This window comes from Solanum pennellii, chromosome 1 (assembly GCF_001406875.1).
Source record: "Solanum pennellii chromosome 1, SPENNV200".
In the NCBI taxonomy this organism is placed as follows: domain Eukaryota; kingdom Viridiplantae; phylum Streptophyta; class Magnoliopsida; order Solanales; family Solanaceae; genus Solanum; species Solanum pennellii.
Window position 1 is genome coordinate 93258330 of NC_028637.1, and position 19423 is coordinate 93277752.

A 19423-nucleotide genomic window follows, 5' to 3' on the forward strand; every position below is an offset into this window, starting at 1 on the left:
TCTAGGTATATTAATATCAGTTCAATACAAGAATAGGGGTAAGTGGTCGCTCCCATAGTCCCATAGTGTAAATTGCTTTTCAGGGACTGAATGAGTATTTTTCATATTCTCTGGTGATAGAAGGCTGTGTGATGAATCTATGGCGGTACTTCACTTCAGAACGAATTTTAGTTTGTTAATTGAAGGGAGTTTGAGAATTCTCAACATATTTTAATAACAGTTTTTACTTAGTTGGCTAAATGCAATAGATACTGGCTCCATGCTTTTGCCTTTTTTTACGTAGGTAAAAAAAAATACTGTTCTATGACATATAATGCCTCTAAACTGAAAATGCAAATTTAATTAGACCAATGCCAGTCATTTCGCTTACTGATGAAAGTGTAAAATATTCTAGCCTTTAATCCAACAAATCATCAGACATTCTTTGATAGGTTTGGTCTTGAACTTCATTTCTCAATAGAATTCTGTCTTTTACAAAAGAATCGAGGGTGTGGTCTCAATATTTACATTTACATTAGAGAAGTAGATTTTGCATTAATTTACATGACCGCAAATCACAAAATTGGATGCAATATCTTTATCATCATCTCAGGTTGGAGCATCTTCTCAATTCTGGTTTATGAGCAATATCCTTCTTGGATATGCTTAAAATGCCACCTTGTTCTTCCACCTTCTCAATAAGAAGCTTAAGCAGAGGTACATTCGACAGCGTAATGCATGAACCAACCATTATCAACTTCTTCTGTTCAATCAACAAAGAGAAGTACATTATTACTTAAGAGTCAGGATGAACTTGTGCAAGAAGTTTCAGAAAGAAGAAAAATTCCATTCAGAGAAACCGTATCTAAACCTTGGCACGAGTAAGAGCCACGTTAATCCTGTGCCAGTCTCCAAGCAATGAAGAAATGTAGTTCCTTGGATTCTCACTTGACCTTACGAAGGAAAGCAGAATGCAATCTTTATCTCTTCCCTGCAAACATAGATTAAAACTAGGACATTAGGAGCAGCAAGGTACTAGTTTCTACCTAAGAGCAAAGTGGCTAAGACATTAGTAGTCACATTATTTGATGCAACTGCAAGACATCCTTAAGCCACAGCAAAATGACTCTACAAGCAAGCAGAGTAGATTGGATCATTCATGATTTGCAAACGAGCTTTTGTGAGGCTAACAACTGGCACAAAAAAATCTTAAACGTTTGAGGACAGATGGGGAACCAATTGTACGAGGACTTAAAGTAGCTTTATCTAGGGCCAAGTCAACATTGGACGAAAGCTAGTGTCTCTGAAGTAGCATTGTTAGATTAGAATTCTTGTTCTGGGCTTGGGTGTTGTGAAGCTTTAGGCTTCCGGATTTCTGTTTCATAAATGGAAAGCCAGCCATTTTTCTGCCTTCTTTCAGCTGGCATTCAGGATCCTATAGCCATATCAAAACCATATACTAGACTAACCAAGTATATAATTGACAACTACTAAACATGTCAAAGGATAACCTTAGACAACTATGCTTCTATTTAGGCTGGTCTACTGAATTTCTTTCCCTTAAATTATCCCATTCGGTAAAGCAGCTTCTTCTTCTGAATAAGAAAAGTTGAAAACTGAAGATGTTTTTCGAGAATGTAATCACATCAGCAAAAATATTACCTGGTATTTATCAATTGTATGTATCTCCACTGATGTGGAAACAGCTTGCCGGATCAGATCTGCCTGAGAATTGTAGGGTGTAATGATGCCTATATCTTCCTCCAATATACCTCTGCTCAACAATCTACACACGATCTGTAGGCCAAAATAATCATACAGGAATTGGAGCTCAATATTTTCTTGTTATCCGATGATAATGGTCATTAAAATGTTCATGGAAAAAACAAGAGGCATTCACACCTCGGCAATGATATTTGCTTCCACTGGGTTATTAACAGCTTTCCGGTCATTTGTTTCAAATGCAAGCAACAAATCTAGTATGGAAACAAGGATGAGGCGACAGTTTAGGACAAGGACATTAAACTTCATTTGACAAGCCTGCATAATTTGACTTGAGATAGAAATTTGCCCAACCTGTGTTTACAAAGATGACGGGTCTGTTTGGATTCATAGCCTGTCAAAAGACCAATCAAACCAGATTACTTCACAGAATAGAAAAGCGAGCAGTTGGGGTGTCAGCGCTCACAATTCATACAACATATTTTCTGGAAGGAATATAATTTCTTAAGATGAGGTCATCCTCGTCAAACATTGCTCATTCCAAATCACTGCACCAAATCTATCCTTTATCTACATTCCCATCATGACCTTTGTACACAAAATTGAATGAGCAATATTTGACGAGGATGACCTCATCTTATTATTGAACTCCTTGTCATTGCCCCACCACTTTGTACAAAGTTGAGAAACTGTGAACAGCGAATTAACCAAAAATTCTGTTTCATTAATACAAGGTTAGCGAAGAACATGTTTGTAGGGTATTTTGTTTTTCCCTTGGTTTAAACATATTATATCAACCAAATAATTATCCAAAAGCCTCACGATTCACAAGTCGTACAGCTTCAGTTAGAAACTGGATCTTTTTATGTTTCCGTGTTAGGACAGAAAAGAATGGTAAAAGACGTGTCACAATGTATCTATATACCAGACGGAAACTCTAAAACTAGAGATGCACTAGGGTTTTACTTGACCCCTCTTTCATTTGAGTGCATATACTGTCTTCAGAAAAAGGAAAATTTTAGTGTTGTCACTCATCTAGATTACCGTTAATCAGCAATATTCACTAAAATAAGCACACTGAAAAAGTACATATAAATGAAAGCGTAATACTCTAAGATGACAGCTACACTGTGGTAATGACATGATACATGAGAATATAACAAGACTTACTCCTTGAGAAGCAATTAGAAAGTGCAGATTAGTTTGTGAATGTCAGAAGAACAAAATTTGAGTATTAGCTTAGCGGAGAAGAACCACCAGCTCAGACACTCAACTATTTACAGGAAAGAACTTATGAGTGCTCAAACAATGACAAGTTTCACGAGGTGTATAATTCCCGTCCAAACATCAGTCATTTTTAGAAGGTGAAGGCCTCTTTGGAACATATATTGAATAAAGTAGCATCATAGTTGGAAGCAACCTCTATTTTCCATCCTATGTCATTCTTTCCAGATGAGGCAGCCCTCTTATGTTTGGATCAGTACTAAAATAAAGCAGCATCAAACTTGGAAGCAATGAAATCAATTGATAGTACCTCCTTTATCCACTTAGGCCCAGATGGCAATCCTGTGTACTTGATTTTTGCATTTTCTACTTCAGAAGAACCACATCGCAATCTGTTACCATATATCAAGGCATTTGATAATTCCATTATCGCTGCACACATGCGGTACTGCAAGTTGTAGCATAGTAGTGGCAACTATATCAAACTGGACCAGCGTCAGAGGTGGAAGGAAACAACATCTTACTAAATTTTGAGGATACCTGGCTTTGCAAAGCACAAATTGCTTGGGGATGAGCTTCTGAGAGTCTGCAGAACAGGCTAACTGCCATTCCATATTCTCTAGCTTCTGCACTCTAATATGCAAACAGTTTTGTGTCACAAGTTATAATCGCATTGGAGCTAGCAGAGGAAATCAAGAAATACCTGGACAAGTGGTGGTAATTGATAATGATCCCCAACTAGAACAAATTTTGATGCAAATGTCAATGGTCCCAATGATACCTGGATTGTAAATCTAATATTGTCATTTGTTTTCCCGAAATGAATTTGTCATCTGGTGACAAATGTAGTTTCATTAAATAACTAGCTATAGAAACATAGAAGAGAAAAGCACAGGAGGCTGTTACTTTAGCTTATATAGAACAACTGCAACCAATAAAGGCCAGAACTATGACAAGTAACAAGTTAACCTCATTCACTACCTTTATTGACCAAAATGTTCAAATCTTTACTGCAACGCAAACTATGAACATACCGGCAACGTAGTTTGTCCAGCTTCATCCATGATACACACATCAAATCTCTTGTTTGAAAGCAATGGGCTAGTTATCCCCAAACAGGTAACAGCAACAACTTTGCTTTGCTCTAGCCTCTGCTTTATCTCTTCAAGACCATGAGTGTCCATCACTGTAGGAGAAAGTCCAGAAGTAAGTATTCCATGGGGCAAATCATGAAGCAACTCTTTGAAAATGTTACAAGAAACCAACTTGATAAGCAATTCTCACGAACTTCCTCGTGCACAACCTCATATCTTCCAATACGTATAAAATCTATACCCTGCAACAGTATATATGTTAGTCCCACTGCCCCCCTGAAGTGTTACTTGGATTATTATGTGTATATAAAAGCAGTTAAGCAGTACATCACTTGTGTCTTGTGGTTGACAGTCAGCAAAGCATACCAGAGAGTAAAGCACTAGGAAAAATATATGATACTCATTACTCAGTAATAAGTTGTTGAAGTATGTAAATAGAACATTTATAGCAGAACATTTCAAAGATCCATGCCCTTAGTGGAAGGAAGCAAAGAGAGATCTTCCTCGATAACACTTACATGAGTGAGTCAATCGGCTTCATTTTACTTGCAAACAGGCTGCAAATGTATTATAATATCTAAATGGATAACGTAATATATCTTTTACTTGGAAACTATTGCAAATATCATGAACTAATAAAAGTGTGTTCTCCCTAACAACTTAAGCTTTTAGATGAGATGGTCACACACTTCAACATGATATAAAAGCAGGCAAAGGTCCCGGAATCGAATCTCACCGCCACCCGAATTTAATAAGAATTTCCACGTGCTTGGCTCATGAAAAAGAATCAGGCACGTACCCGCACATGAGGGGCATGTTGAGAATATCATTAACTAATAAAAATGTGCTAATTTAATATGGTATCAGAGTAGACAGAGGCCCTGAGATCGAATCTCACTGCCACCCGAATTTAAAAAGAATTTCCACATGCTTGGCCCATGAACAAGAATCAAGCCCACACGTGAGGTGGCGTGTTGAGAATATCATTAACTAATAAAAGTGTGCTCTCCCGAGCGGATCCAACTTTTGGATGAGATGGTCACACACTTCAACAAAAACATTTATAAATGAAGAGTAATTGTCATTTTACAGAAAAATTGGCGGGCTCTGGATAATCTAAATCTATGTAAAGACGGGTTAGAAGGATAAGATTTGGTTTACCACCATGAAGCTAATAGTCTATATAAAATGCTTCAAATTACAAGACAGTTTGAAGGTTATTATTGATTATATTAAAAAATGAATGCCTACATTTGAGTCTTTCTTTCTTAGAATACATTGAGTTAAGCAGAAAAGTTTGTAATGTGTTACCTTATCCATTGAATAACTCCACTTTCATAATATTTTATTATTTAATTATAAGTCAACAAATTGCAACCCTATGAGAATTCCCTATCAAAATAATTACCCCACGAGAGTTAATACACACTTCCAGAGAGCTTCAAACTGATAGATATTACACATGGGCATGTCCAACCTCAAAAGCTCGCTCAAGAGAGGAGTATTACACAAGTTCATATAAGGAGATCAAATGCCCACCCTACAACCGATGTGGGAGACTTAACACCTCCCGTCACACCCAGGGCTGGAAGCCTAGTGCATGGATCAAGAACATCTGATGAACGAATTGGGATGGGCCTAGCTCCGATACCATTATAGATACAACACTTGGGCCTAGCTCTGATACCATAATAGATACAACCATTGGGCTTAGCTCAACCTCAAAAGCTAGCTCAAGAGGGGAGGGGATTTCCCAAGTCCATATAAGAAAACCAAATTCCCATCCCACAACCAATATGGGAGACTTAACACAAATGACAAATTGAGATACTCCTTAACTGACCTACTTAGGATTATCATGGCTCAAGATATATTCAACATAAGGTCCTACTTTGCATTCTAACATGCAACTTGCAAGGGACAAGATTGAGAACTTGTTTGATTAGAAGATAGTAAAATGAATTTGGAAGACCATAGGTAGCTCTTCAGGTACAGCTGGAAACCATGAAAGCCATTCTCGTAAATCATTTATCAAGTATTCTTTCACTTCATGTGAACTCAAAAAGCCAAAGAGACATTGCATTATTGGCTGGATGTAGGCCAGCGGTTTTAAATTAGCAAAAGATATGAAGTGCATTTGTGGCTAGCTGGGGAGGAATAATACCATCCTGCAACTAGTCACTGGTAACTTTTGTAGATTAGGGTTCAGAAATGAGACAGTCCCGGAAAACACTTACCAATCTACTGAATGAGTGAATACAATTGACACTGAACTGATAGGACTGCAATAGATTTATGGTATGATTTATTTAGGAATTTGGAGGTAGTATAATGGGATGTGTACGCATCTGTTGCTAAATGATTGAATGATAAAGAGGAAATGATGATGTAACATTAATACCAGTAGAAGCAACTAGGGACTGTAGTTGCTACAGTAGGCGCTTCTTAAATCATCAGTTCCATCCTAATGCTATACATTAACTCATATGCATGCCTCTCACTGAATGTATATTTCTTCCTTTGACTAAATCCAGCTTTTCCAAGACAGGACCTTTTTAAAGAAAGAGTTTATACAATGTTGACACCAGTTTACACCCAAATACCTTCTAAAGTTATGATATACATCATAGTCTGTAAATAAACGTAGTTAAACAAAGATCAAAAGCACTAGGCTTCTTTAGTGGCATCAAGGATAGAGATGACCTGAGACTTCAGTTTGAGAAGCAAATTGTCAACAGCTGAATTTGTATAGGAGGTAAGCAAAATGGATGAACCTCTCATCAACAGTGCCTTCACAGCATAGACCATAGTGGATGTTTTGCCTGTCCCTGGCATTCCTAGTATCAGCGCGTAATCCTTTGCTGTGAGTATCTGCAGTAATGACAACTCAATATGTTGTGGGTACCCAATACAGCTTTGTATCTAGTTTATTCCAAGTATGATTCTGATAATTCACTATATTTGTGATTTTCAGGTGCAACTATAAATCAAATTATAGATAGTTTCAATATATCTTCACCTTAAGTATGGCTCTGCGCTGATCATCATTCAAGTTTTTCTGTGACCAAATGTATGAAATGGCAGGATCTTGACTAAATTGAAATCCACTATCAAACCTAGGCACCTGCAGAATTCATAGGTAAGATTCTTTTTTATCATTCATTAATGAGGGTGACTGTGGCTGACGAGCTGCAAATAAATTTCATAATTAAGTAGAGCATTCACCTCCAGATCAACTATCATCTTCCTCAGATGAGAACTCTGCTCATTTTGCAGAAACAGTTGTATGAGGTTGAATCTTCAAAACCAAAAGCAGGAGTAAGTTACACTTGAAAAAAAAAGTGTGCTTCAGATGGAATAATAAAACATAACAAAAAATTAGAATACCTCATAATTGCAAATGAACCCATGAATTCATCTTTATGAATTCGCCACAACTGCTGATGAAGATCTTGTGCCTGTGAAGTCCGGCTGCTTCCTGGTAGCCTTAAGCGTTTGGAAAGAGATACCTACATAATGAAAGTAAACTATTAGACAATTAAAAGCTGGGCATGCTTCTCCATGGTTCAGCTTACATCCAAACTTGTCCAGAATTATCATAAAGGATTATAAATCCACAATTTTATATTTTTTTAATCAAAGAAAAGCATGGGAATGTAGCATGGTTCACTTCATAATGAGTGACAATGGACCTTTACTACTTGAAAACAATACTATGATAAGATAGATATGTTAGGTTGCGGGCAATCTTGTATAAATGTAGATATATTTACAGCAAAAGCTTTGGCTTCTAAGTAAATATAGTAAGCTGCAAACTAGTGTGCTTCAGTTGTAATTATTTCTTAAGAAGAATGCTGGTTTAGACAACTTCCGTGCATATACTTTTTAAGCTTTTCATTTTGGACAATGCTTTCAGGTCCTGAAGTAGTTTCCCTTTTTAAAGTGGAAACAAAAATGAACATTAATGTGAAGCTTTACTTCTGTAAATCAATTAATAAAAATATTTCATTCTTATGATCCCTTGTATAGGCTGGAGCTACCTTTATATTAAAGAAAGGCAAAAGCTCTACAGCTGTTGAAAGGGACCAAACTGAGAGCTAAAGCATTAACAAAGATACTGGTGGATGAGATATATAAGTAGGGGTTTGGCCATAGAAACCATAATTTTGGAATTTTCTAAGTTGGAATTGAAGATAGAGTTGTGTTTGGTTATGTTTTTTGCAAATGAGAGAAGAGAGCATTTGATTTGGAATAATGAAGATGGAGTTAGAAAACAAGTTATAAGCTGAAAAGTAGGCGTTTGGCCATAGAAACCAAATATTTATCACTTCTTTTTGGAAATTTCTAAGTTGGAGTTGAAGATAGAGTTGTGTTTGGTTATGTTTTTTGCAAATGAGAGGATAGCATTTAATTTGGAATTATGAATTTGGAATTTTCACGGCGAAACACTTATTTTCAAATAGAGTGAAAATTATTGTGGAAAAAAGTGAATATTTTTTATGGCTAAACGGGCCCTAAATTTCCTATTTCTGCTGGAAACAATGAGATTATTTCAAAATTTTGGAAGGCTCTACCTAAGGAGGATAAAAAGAAGGAACTGAAAACAAGGTATATCCATGCATCCTAGGCTTATTGTAGCCTTTGGTTAGAAGTAGAGTCACTAAAGTAATAACAACCCCTTCTTTATAGAATGAATTGGTAAAGATAAAATACTTACCGAGATGCTAGAGCAACTCATATCTACAACAACTCCGGTAGCTATTAGTATCCCACTAGGTTCAGTGCTCAATACCTGAATAATATAAAATATATAATGTCAGACCATCGATAGCTCATGACCACAATACAAACAAACACTTAAAAGTCTGCACCTTCAGTTCAGACGATCACAACTTGTACATAGGAGCAAGTAGGGGAGAGACAAACAAATCAGTTACTCCCTCCATCCAGTATTAATTGTCATACTTTCCACTTTAGAGTCAAACTATAAAAACTTTGACTAACATTTTACGATATATTTTTCATCATATTGATATGCAAAAAATTGCAATGTATAGTACTTTTCGTATAGTTTTTGAATATCTAGCTTTTTGTTTAAAATATCGAATTAATGTAATGTAATTTAACTTTGAAAATTAGTCAAAGACTTTCGAAAAGCGCAACATGACAAACAAAAGTGGACGGAGGGAGTAATAAGAAGTGCAACAAAATTAGAAATTACTCTGTTTGCTGTCAGCTTTTACAAACGTAAGCCATGACCCCGACTAAATCAGGAAGTCCCCCATCTTTTCAGAAAATAATTGACTAATATTCTGTTTTTGTCATTGAATAGTAAAAATAACTCCCTTTTCCTATACGAGCTTCATGAAGCATAGCCAGTCTCAAACACAAGCAAAGCTGAAGGGTTTTGGTAAGTTGATGGTCAGTGTGAAAGTAGAGAATCTGACTACGAAATCCTCTAAGTTAACAAATTTGTGGGATGAGCCCAGAGCCCACCAAGGAATGTGCTATAGAATAGAGCAGAATGAATACAGAGGATTCCTGCAGCTCACAACTAATTTGGGATTAAGACATAGTTGATTGATTAAATTCTGAAAGGCGTCATAACTTTACAAAACCAACTAAATGAATCATTAGTTCAAGCCATGAGATTAATATAATCCACAGGGACAAGATCATGTAATTCACTAGAGATGCAAAATATAACAGCTCAGTCTCACCACTGGTCTACTGGAGACAAAGTGATGATGTTATGCCAATGGACCAGTAATTCTTACTTCAGCTGAATGCTGTGAAAAACTGAAAATAGAACATTGAGGGCATAAAACAAAAAGAATACAGGAAAGAAGAATACCACATAGTCCCCGTTCCTAAGCGAGGATTCAAATTTTTTGACAGGAAAAATGGAACTGTTCAGAGCAGCTCCATCCTGTTGATGAAAGCCCAAGGAAGTCCAATCTCGATGTACAAAGTGATACGTAAATTGATTTCCTTTGCTAAAGTTTGTTGATGTGGCTCTTTCGGATGTATCAAGGACAAGAGAAGATAAACAAGGAGCATAAAGGTCATTCTTTAAACTTTGTGAAGACCAAATTTGTTTCTTTACAACCTGGAAAAATAAAGTTAACAAGAAAAGAGATATTCAATAATCAGGAGGTGATTTCTTAATACACAGTCGACCTCGCATTGTACCTCAACTTCTTTAGCCTCCAAGTCAACTAACTGATCCCATTTTTGAAGAAAATTAGTATGTTCATTTGTTAGATGGCTAACAAGTGAATCAAACACACTGCCCAAGCCGCTGCCTTCTGTGGTGCCACCGTATGCCTACAAAAATTATTCCGGATACAGTAGTATAAGTTTTTAAATTTTGACGAAGTTCCATTACCAGTGGAAGGTTAATGTTCCCCATGATGAGATATAACTAAGATGAGAATTGTGCAAAAATATTTAGATCAAGATAAAAGGGCTGATTTTCATGTCAACATTGATTAGGCTCATTTAGGAAACATAAATGTTGATTTATCCTCCTTTATTTTACCCAATTGGAAAATAAAAAAAGGAAGCAATTGCCACTCAATTATCAAATATGTTCCTACGTCCTTCCACTGCAAGATGCTGTCTCCTAATCATTAGGCAAATTGATTCATATCCAGAAAAGCTGTGAGCCCTTGATTACATGTTTAGTTTCTTAAACCTGAAGAAGTTTTGGCACTTCTGTCAAGAAAATTAAGACCTAAGAAAACTAGTATATGTTGTAATACAGATGTTATAAATGCAATCTTTTGCCACAGCTCAGGTCCAACATAAGTACTAGTTGTAGCATAAATGTCAAAATTAGTCTTGTGGTGCATTTCAGGTCTAATGCTAGTAGCCTAAATATAGATGTGGTGTTAATGTTCTGTTAAATTTTAAGTACCAATATGTCTATCAGAAAGCTAAGTTGCTCGGACTCTTCAAAACTGTTGCGGCACACGTGTCGGATCCTTCAAAATACACTATTTTTGGAGGCTCCGCTGCGCACCCGTCGACATTTTTGAAGAGTCCGAGCAACATAGTCAGAAAGTACCTATTTCACCATAACCACATGAACGGGTAAAAAACCAGAGAAGGGAACTACATTGTTCTATGTGAGTTTATGTTGTTACATTTGCATATTTATTACAAATTCGCCAACCAAAGGATGTCGTTACTGATTTCAACAACTAAGCTCCCCTGTTTTCTTCTGTAGATGGTTTAGCATTTGAGTTTCTTAGAATCTTCACTAATTATGAAAGGAGGAAATTTTTATTAATAGGCAAGCAGTGGTAAAGATGCAATAATGTTTTAGGATTGATAGCTGAGTTATCATGGAGGCCCCTTTAACCAATTATTTTCAAAGTCTATTTAAGTAAAAGGGGGGAAAAAGGAAGTTTGTCGCAATGAAGACCCTGAGAACTCAAAGTACCTCCATTTCAAAAATAAAATAAAATCAAAGTACCTTATGATAAATGGTACAGACATTGAGGTGGCGACAGCCTCTGCACATATTTGGACTCTGCATCAAAAGAATGAGAATCAACAGAATTAGTTACTAATGTCTAGAAGATTTTGTTAAGCGAATTCTTTTTGCTCATGTAATAAGCTAATTCATTTCTGATCGTATTTGTGGTGTTTTCTTATAATTTAAGGCAATAAATGATGGTGGCCAGGGATAGCTGTGGAAGATGACAACCATGCTTAGGTCTCTATAGAGAGAAGTAGCACCGTATACAAATTATGAAGTGTACTCAAAATGAATTACACAATTAAGGGCCTCCTTGAAGACAACCAAACCAAGGAGAGGGGACGATATATTTCAGTTTAAGTTTTTTATATGTTACCAGGAATAATTAGGACACGAGAATGTGGGATAACCCTGAATATTAAGTGGACAACACACTGCTATGTGCAAGCCGATCAGCAATATATTCAATGAATAGTAAGTACTAATGCAAAATATCAGCACCAGCAAACACTTCTGTATTTGATCCAATTGTCACAGGATGAGATGTAGATACCTTACCTGTAACATTGGCGGCAATTGTTGAGTTATAGAAGCCTTGAGAAGATCATTTGCAAGTTCATTACGGCGCATTATTAGGCCAACCAAGTCAGATCTGCTAACAGTTATTCCCTTGAAAAAATGGCTGTAGTGTTAGAAGGTTGGAAAGGAAAAGAAAGGCAATTTATATAATGCTTAGAGATGCTTGTTTTTAACTGTTTATCAAAAAGAAAAGAGAAGAAAAAAAAGATGCTAGAGTTTACCTGTGTCTGATCTGTGTGCAGATAATACAGAAGACCATGGCCAATATGCTGCAAGTATCTAGTAAAGAAAAAAAATAGATAACGACGAGATGAATCTATAAACAAGAATTAAAGGAAAATATACAACTTACGAGGAAGTAATAAAATATGTCAACAGTAGGTGAATAATTATGCAAGTAGGCAGGGGTCTGTGCACCTTTCCGACATTAGAAGGGTATACAACATGACTTGAGCATTATGTTCCATAGCTGCCTGCAGAATGTAATGTCAACAGTAACCTAGAGGTTAGGTGCCTAGCAAGAACATATAAAGTGGAGAATTATCGTCACTTCACCACTAAGTGGTACTATTTTCACAAATGCTCAAAAAAAAACTTGCCTGCCCATTTGTTGCCTTCCCAGTTTTAAATTCAAGAGGCATAATCATCTCATTAGGTACATTGGTGTTTGATTTTACATTTACTAGCAAGGATGCATCGATCATGCCTTTCAACCCATATTTTGGAGCCCATGCCATTTCTTCAATGTCAAGTACCTATATTAAAGGTCATCCAAAAAGAAAAGAATATAAACTTGGGGGAGGATAGGCAGACTGGATGGTGACCCATGTTATATATATTTCAAAGAAAAACAATTAGAAGCAAATATAAGTTATTTCATGTTGTAGGTAATGTTATGATATTCTTTTTTCGAGGATAAAAGGGGTCTGGCATGTTGGTAATGCGGAAAAGCACCATTAGTTGCATCATAATGCAGTTTAATGTCCTTTAACACAAATTATGTCCTTCAGAAAACTGCTAAAGACCCAATCAAACGTAATAAATTAGGCATAATCTTGGAAATAAAGCAGTCCCAAGTGCATGCAGCTAACGCAATTGAAGGATGAATCCTGTAAATGCTTTAGGAATGTAAGTAGTAACTTTTGTCTAGGTTATGAGAAAAAATGTTGGATCATCACATAGCATTGGTTGCTCAATACTAAATATCCTTTAATAATCTCCCTACCTCATAAATTTTACAAACAAAACTTACATCTAATGTCACATAACTCATCTACTAATAATGAACCTTTTCTTTTAAAAACATCTTAACATTATAAAGTAGGAGAACAATTTATATGAATATACTTATTCCAGTTGCCACACTTTAGTATAATAGATAGAGTGAGTGAATTCAGTTTCAATTTGACTTTGCCGTGTAAAGCTAGTTGATTTTTTTATTTTGTTCATCACAAATGACAAATATGAAAAAACACTAATGTTAGAGATAAATTTGTTAAAATGGAACAGTTTCTAATGATCATCCTGATGTGGTTAATGCTTTATATATCAGAAATGTTTGCAAATTATGTTTCTGAGGATAAACTAAGCTCATACCTCAAGATAATAAGTTATTTAATGCATAGCCTTAAAAGGTATAGTTTGGAAGTATTAATTCAAGCCTGCATTACCAAGAAAAGAAAAGGGAGATTTCTTACTTCAGATACTTTAATCTTCTTAGCTCCATCTTCACTTCCAAAATCAATGCTTGGGCTTTCTGAAACCTAAGAGTTACATTTAGTTAAGCTCATAAATATATTAGGTAAAAATGGAGAGAAATAATATCAATGTGGGAACAGATTTAAGATTCCGCACAAACTATAATCAAGATGTACTGAGAATCAAACACAAAGGTCTAGCCACCAATGAAGCAGGCAGAAACTAATGGAGAATAAAGCAAAAGGAGAATTGTTGCATGGATCCTTAAAAAACTCAGCTGCACCTCGGTCGACCTAACTTGATAAGGGTGTGGGTGTGAGATGACACCACACTAGTCTTATTCACCTAGGCTGCATTGGTTACGACTAACAACATGGCCGAGAAGCATAGTTTAGCTGTGTTTTGGGTTAAACTCATAGTAAGGCGGCTCATCTGGTATAAGATCAATAAGTAGATCTCACCTCCCCTTCCCTATACCATAGCTAAAAGGGATAGCGCATCCACAGAAGAGAGAGTATGGGCCCTTGTCCAACATTTAGTTAAGATTTAGGTGATGACAAATCATACCTCTAGATCCACCCCCATACTAGATAACCACACTTGTATCCATGTATTACACATTTTGGTTGATGTGACAAAGAGGACTAGTTTGTGTACAATTTGGAACTTAGTACTTCGAAGGATAGCTTTAGCTACGCTTTCTTTAGGTACCATAGACAGCTTTGTATTTCTCAATTGTTTCATTTGGATTTTACAAGTGATGTGTACAAAATCTGTAAATAATCCATAAAATCTCACATTTCTGTATTAGAAAAAAACTTGGCAGGGTTGCATGCATTGCTGCACAAAGAAACCTGATTTAATATTAGTCTAACAAGGAGTCCGCACCATTAACACTGCCTTTCCAGCTTAGATACTATTGGCCTCAAGATAGTGTTTAACAACAATCAGCCAGGCTTGTTAAACTATAGAGCCATTTACCTCTGAGTATTGGAAGGAATGTATCCAATTCAGTAGTTTTGGAATTGCATCAATCAATGTCTTGTGAGTATCATTTTCATTAACTGCAATTACCATAAGTTTGAGTTAGTTTTGAAAGGAATGGATCATGTAAGTGCTTTACAGGAGACAGTTCAGTGAAAATTATCCTTCAAGGACTTCAAGGAAAGCATGTTTTCAGATGGCCAACGTAAATAATAACTTCACAAAGAAGCAATTGGTAGAAACTTATGTTCCCCACCTCCACATGCATATAGGCTCTCAAGACTCTTCTGGAGCACTACCCTTGCATAATCTTCCAAGAATTCTTTTGTAGGAGACTCTCTGATCAGCCCAGCCTGAAAACAGTAGTCAGTCACTTTCATATGATATAGTTTCTAGTTCATGCATAACAATGAAAATATAAACAAAGACAGGAAATGAGCCTATGGGCATCGAAAGACAAGGAACTTTTAATTCCTAAAACCTGAAACATCTGATGTAATAATGTGCCAATCAGTGCTGCGGCTGAATACTCGCCAGATTTTAACCTCTCATCCAGCACAGTTCGCCTTGAACAACTGAAGCTGCCAGCAACCTAACAGATACTCAACATTCAAGCACAATGGAGAAAGAAGAAGAATCAATTGATGGAAGCAAGGCTTTCCAAAAGCTAGAACAGTGAAAGACAACACTTTGAGGAATTGAAACAAACAAAAGAAAAGTAATTGCTCGGACATACCCTGGTTCCAGAAACTAAAATATCTGGATGAACAATGAGAAAATTCTTCCCGCGGTTTATTTCACATTTTCCTTCACTGTCAAACTCACCGATGACATGAATAGTATCCCCTGGTGCAACAACACTATAGCACCTGAAAGGAGATTTATGTTTCTCATCAGTACCATGTCTGTCAGCAATTACAATTGCAAAGCTTAAGAAGAGAAGATTTCATTCCTCTTCCACAAATGGTTCATACTGATAATATATAACAGTTTCTCACAACTTGAAGGTACTAAGATTAAAACGAAACAATGCAGAAAAGTGGATGAGACTTAAATATTGTCTTCTGTCTTCGGGTTTAGGATAAAGATGCCTTTGTATACTCAAATGCACGAAAAACAAACATAACCTGCTACCTCAACATCAAAAGACATATGATATCAGAGGCCCAGAAGAACAGGGACAAAACTAGTCATTAGAAAGTCCTTCCAGTAGTAATCTCTGTTTGACATGATGATCTCGTTAGGTCTGAAAGTTCTAAAGAAGCAAATAATAATATAGGCAACACAATACACATTGAGATTATTATTCTGCAAGACTAAAAATCATCGCAACTATACTTGTTGGTTGGGAAGATGATGTAAGAGTAGCAGTAGAATGTGTTTTGAGTAGCAAGTCATTATGAACAGGAAGGTTCATCTTCCATCTTGTGCTTGTCCGTGCTCTACTATAACAGAGATCGAGAGGAAGCTATTGAAGAGAATTGTTTGTCTATTATAAAAGTGACTGTCAATGAAATAGCTTGTTTGTGAATTTATGTCATAAGTATATTCAGCAACTTGATGAGAGAAGAAATAACAGAGATTCAACTCATTACCACTCATCCCTCAATTCTAAAACCCTTTCTTCTCCACCTTGTTCATTCAGCAAGCGCAAAACCTGAAAGTCATTGACAGGTGTCCACACATCACTAGTTTTATTGAGAACTCAAAAAGGTTTTAGCAAGGCGCTTGGCACAAACCTTGAAGGAGCACTGTCGCCCAGATGTTTCAACTTGTTCATGCTTCTCAGAAACCTGTAGTTTCATATGGATTAAAGTAAACTGATCATAATTCTCATGAAGGGTCTATTTACATAAGAGAAGAGCTGACATACCTCCAATACAAGAAAATTGATAGTTGACTCTTTCCTTTGGTCACTTGAACAAAAGTTCTCTGCCAATTTTTGCAAAACGGCAGTTGGCTTAGCTGGTCCATCATGACCATGGGATGCAATTTTCTCTTCACATTGTGGTTCAACAGAAATTACATCTTCTACTTGGTCTAAAAGCTCAATCAATGCCTGAAACAGGATATATAGACCTGTAAAACACTGGGACTGTCGAAGTATGACTTTACACCTTCTGCACAACATGGGTTTACAAAATGAGTAACAAATGTTAATGATTACATTAACTGAAAATACCAGAGCAGTCAAAGACCTTTTTGTGTTGCCTGGAACTAAACTGATCACTGGCTTCATAAGAATCAACCACGTTGGCAGGCTGCATTAATTGCCAGAAATTATCAGGAACATGTCTTCTACAAGAAAACTAACAGATCTTTTACTTGTTTGATGATGCAGATACTACCTTATCACTGCCGTATGTCAGAGATGGTGGAGTCTGAAAAGGACTCTGACTGTTGATTACTTCAGTTTTGCTCTGGCAGTTAGAGTTTCCATTGTTTTCCCACAAATCCATTGTGTGATCTGTGTTTTTGTTTTTCATGCTAGCCGTTTTTGAGCATACTAATGATTTATCAAGTGCCTTCGGTGGAGGTGAACAAAGCCATTTCTCAAACATTATTTCTGTCTCAGGAGGCATCTGTAGTAATCATTAGTGTTAGTATTATAATAATCATTAACAAAGCATGTCCCACAACATACTGTACATTATATTAGTGTACCTTTTTCAGTGAACATTCTTGAATATTTAAGGAGTTGAACCGTGATGAGTCCGCCAACACCTTTACCATCTTTGGTAATTGTTTGGACATGGCATGTAGTCGTTCATTCACTGGAGATATTCTCCATGTTACTTCATCACCTCCATCATCCTGGCTTTGCTTGATCAACTAACAAACAACAGCATATTAATTCATTAACTGACAAGCAAACTTGGAAAACTTTTGAATCAGTTAGATTTTGTTCTTTCTTAACCATGGATGCAATATTCTAAGGATCCGAAAATATAGGCTAAAAGGTGCATTTAAGTTTATTAAATGACTGGTGGATTCAAAGTCCTCCTTGCAATATAAAAGAGGTTGCTGGGGGCGAAGAAGACCATCAACATGTCTTCAAAATTCCACAAGCTGGAAATCCATGCCATGTCTACACAATGTTTGTGATAGTTAGGAACCTAGACTCCACACGTTTTGCAGCGAGAGATTAACAACCTCAACCAAAAGAACTCTTATAAAGCAAACTGACCCTACACAAGCTAAGTCCTTAGCATGGAGCAAGCAGAGAATACGTCTTAGTTTATCTCCTACTTTCATTGTCACGTTTGAAACATATTGATGGGAAATACATTTTTAGTGGTTAGAGTTATTACTCTCCTACTTCATTTTTATAGTAGTTAGAGTTATTACTCTCCTATATAATATGCTTTTACTCTTCCCTTTAACTTCCCTGGTTTGCAAGTTCCCAAATTCCACATAGACAGCGTATCATCTGCTAAAAATTTATTCGTGCTACTTTCTTTTTCTCATAATGGATTCAAATTAGACTTGCTACTGCTTTGGCTTGACCAAGCTTCCTGTTCCAAGAATAACCAAGTGGACAGAGTGTTCTCTTTCCCAACTTCATATATAAAGTAGAACAAGAATTTGACCTGCTACAAATAGTGGATACTGCTGAAAAATGAGTACTTTAGCTTTAGCTTTAGCTTCACTGACACAGATAACTGCATTGCCTAAAAGTCTTTTTTTCATGATATTACATCACAAAGCTTACTGGCTAATTTCCTCCTACCCTTTACCTTGATCTAATCCCTCATCACGCAACTTCTTGTAGAATGAGTCTAAAAAGGTTGCGATCTTGTAATTATTGAGTAAACAAGGAGATTCTTCACTCATCTACACGCATTGAGAAATTAGTTCTGAGTAACAATCATCAGAAAATAAAGACAATTACCATTCCTGGAGAAAACTTGAATCGCTTGTTCAAAGATACAGACTTGCAAAACTCAGGCGTTACTTCTGCATCATTTCTCTCCTCCACTGAACCTGCAGCCACCACAATCTCAGTAGGTGTACTCTGAGATGGACTACTCGATTCATTTTTTTTCAAACTAACACTGCTTTCTTTATCCTTAAATCTCTCAGCTACATCAACTTTATCTGATTCGACCACATTTCCATTGCTTTTAACTTGTGACACTGACTTAACCTCATCAAACTTATTGAAATCCAATCCATTTTCACCTTTCTGTGCAACGGAGTTTGTTTCATTAGAATCTAAACACCTTAAATCTAAATCATTTCTAGGAGTTTTGGATACTGATACACTAGAACTTCCTTTAGGGTTTTGCAATGAATTGGGATTGGAATTAGAATTGTGGGGAACAAGAAGGGACTTGGATTTCTGTGAGAGTGCATTTTGGGTGTGGCGTTCAAAGAAATGCTGGATCCCGAATTTGGACGGCTGAGATTGCTGCTGCTGTTGCTGAAGATTCTGGTTTTGAATACTTGATTTCTTTGTTGATCCTGAACTTGTTCTTTTCTTTGGAGGCATTTTACGTCTCGATCGAACTGAGCTTCTGTTATTCACCAGAGAACAACTAGGGCTTTAAGTCAATCGGAGAAGAAACAAGTTGAAATTGTGTAAGAACTCAGAGATGGATTTTCCCGCCAAAAGAGAAATGGGGGAATATTAGGAGGGAGTGAAACTGGACCGTCG

The 19423-nt window shown here is 36.5% G+C and overlaps 1 protein-coding gene across 2 annotated transcripts; it reads right to left on the minus strand.

Annotated features, from left to right (window-relative positions):
* Window positions 1-423: 423 nt before the first annotated feature.
* LOC107020558 (DNA replication ATP-dependent helicase/nuclease DNA2) lies at window positions 424-19403 on the minus strand. 2 transcript variants are annotated; one of them, XM_015221012.2, is made up of 34 exons: window positions 18659-19399; window positions 17431-17598; window positions 17115-17348; window positions 16965-17027; window positions 16640-16825; window positions 16506-16559; window positions 16362-16423; window positions 15503-15635; window positions 15248-15358; window positions 15023-15119; window positions 14764-14846; window positions 13782-13847; window positions 12684-12839; window positions 12502-12557; window positions 12306-12363; window positions 12064-12174; window positions 11500-11556; window positions 10212-10346; window positions 9874-10128; window positions 8737-8811; window positions 7407-7528; window positions 7245-7317; window positions 7039-7143; window positions 6723-6890; window positions 4192-4261; window positions 3960-4111; window positions 3629-3706; window positions 3466-3558; window positions 3236-3373; window positions 2056-2095; window positions 1882-1955; window positions 1642-1776; window positions 851-970; window positions 424-742 (listed from the first exon to the last, which is right to left on the minus strand). In XM_015221012.2, the coding sequence occupies exons 1-34, from the start codon at window positions 19256-19258 to the stop codon at window positions 584-586; spliced, it is 4287 nt and encodes a 1428-aa protein (XP_015076498.1). In that variant the 5' UTR covers window positions 19259-19399; the 3' UTR covers window positions 424-583. The 2 variants fall into 2 exon arrangements, 1 of the variants encoding a protein (XP_015076498.1); XR_003577307.1 differs by lacking the exons at window positions 424-742; window positions 851-970; window positions 1642-1776; window positions 1882-1955 and having other exon boundaries at window positions 3466-3551; window positions 18659-19403.
* Window positions 19404-19423: the final 20 nt, after the last annotated feature.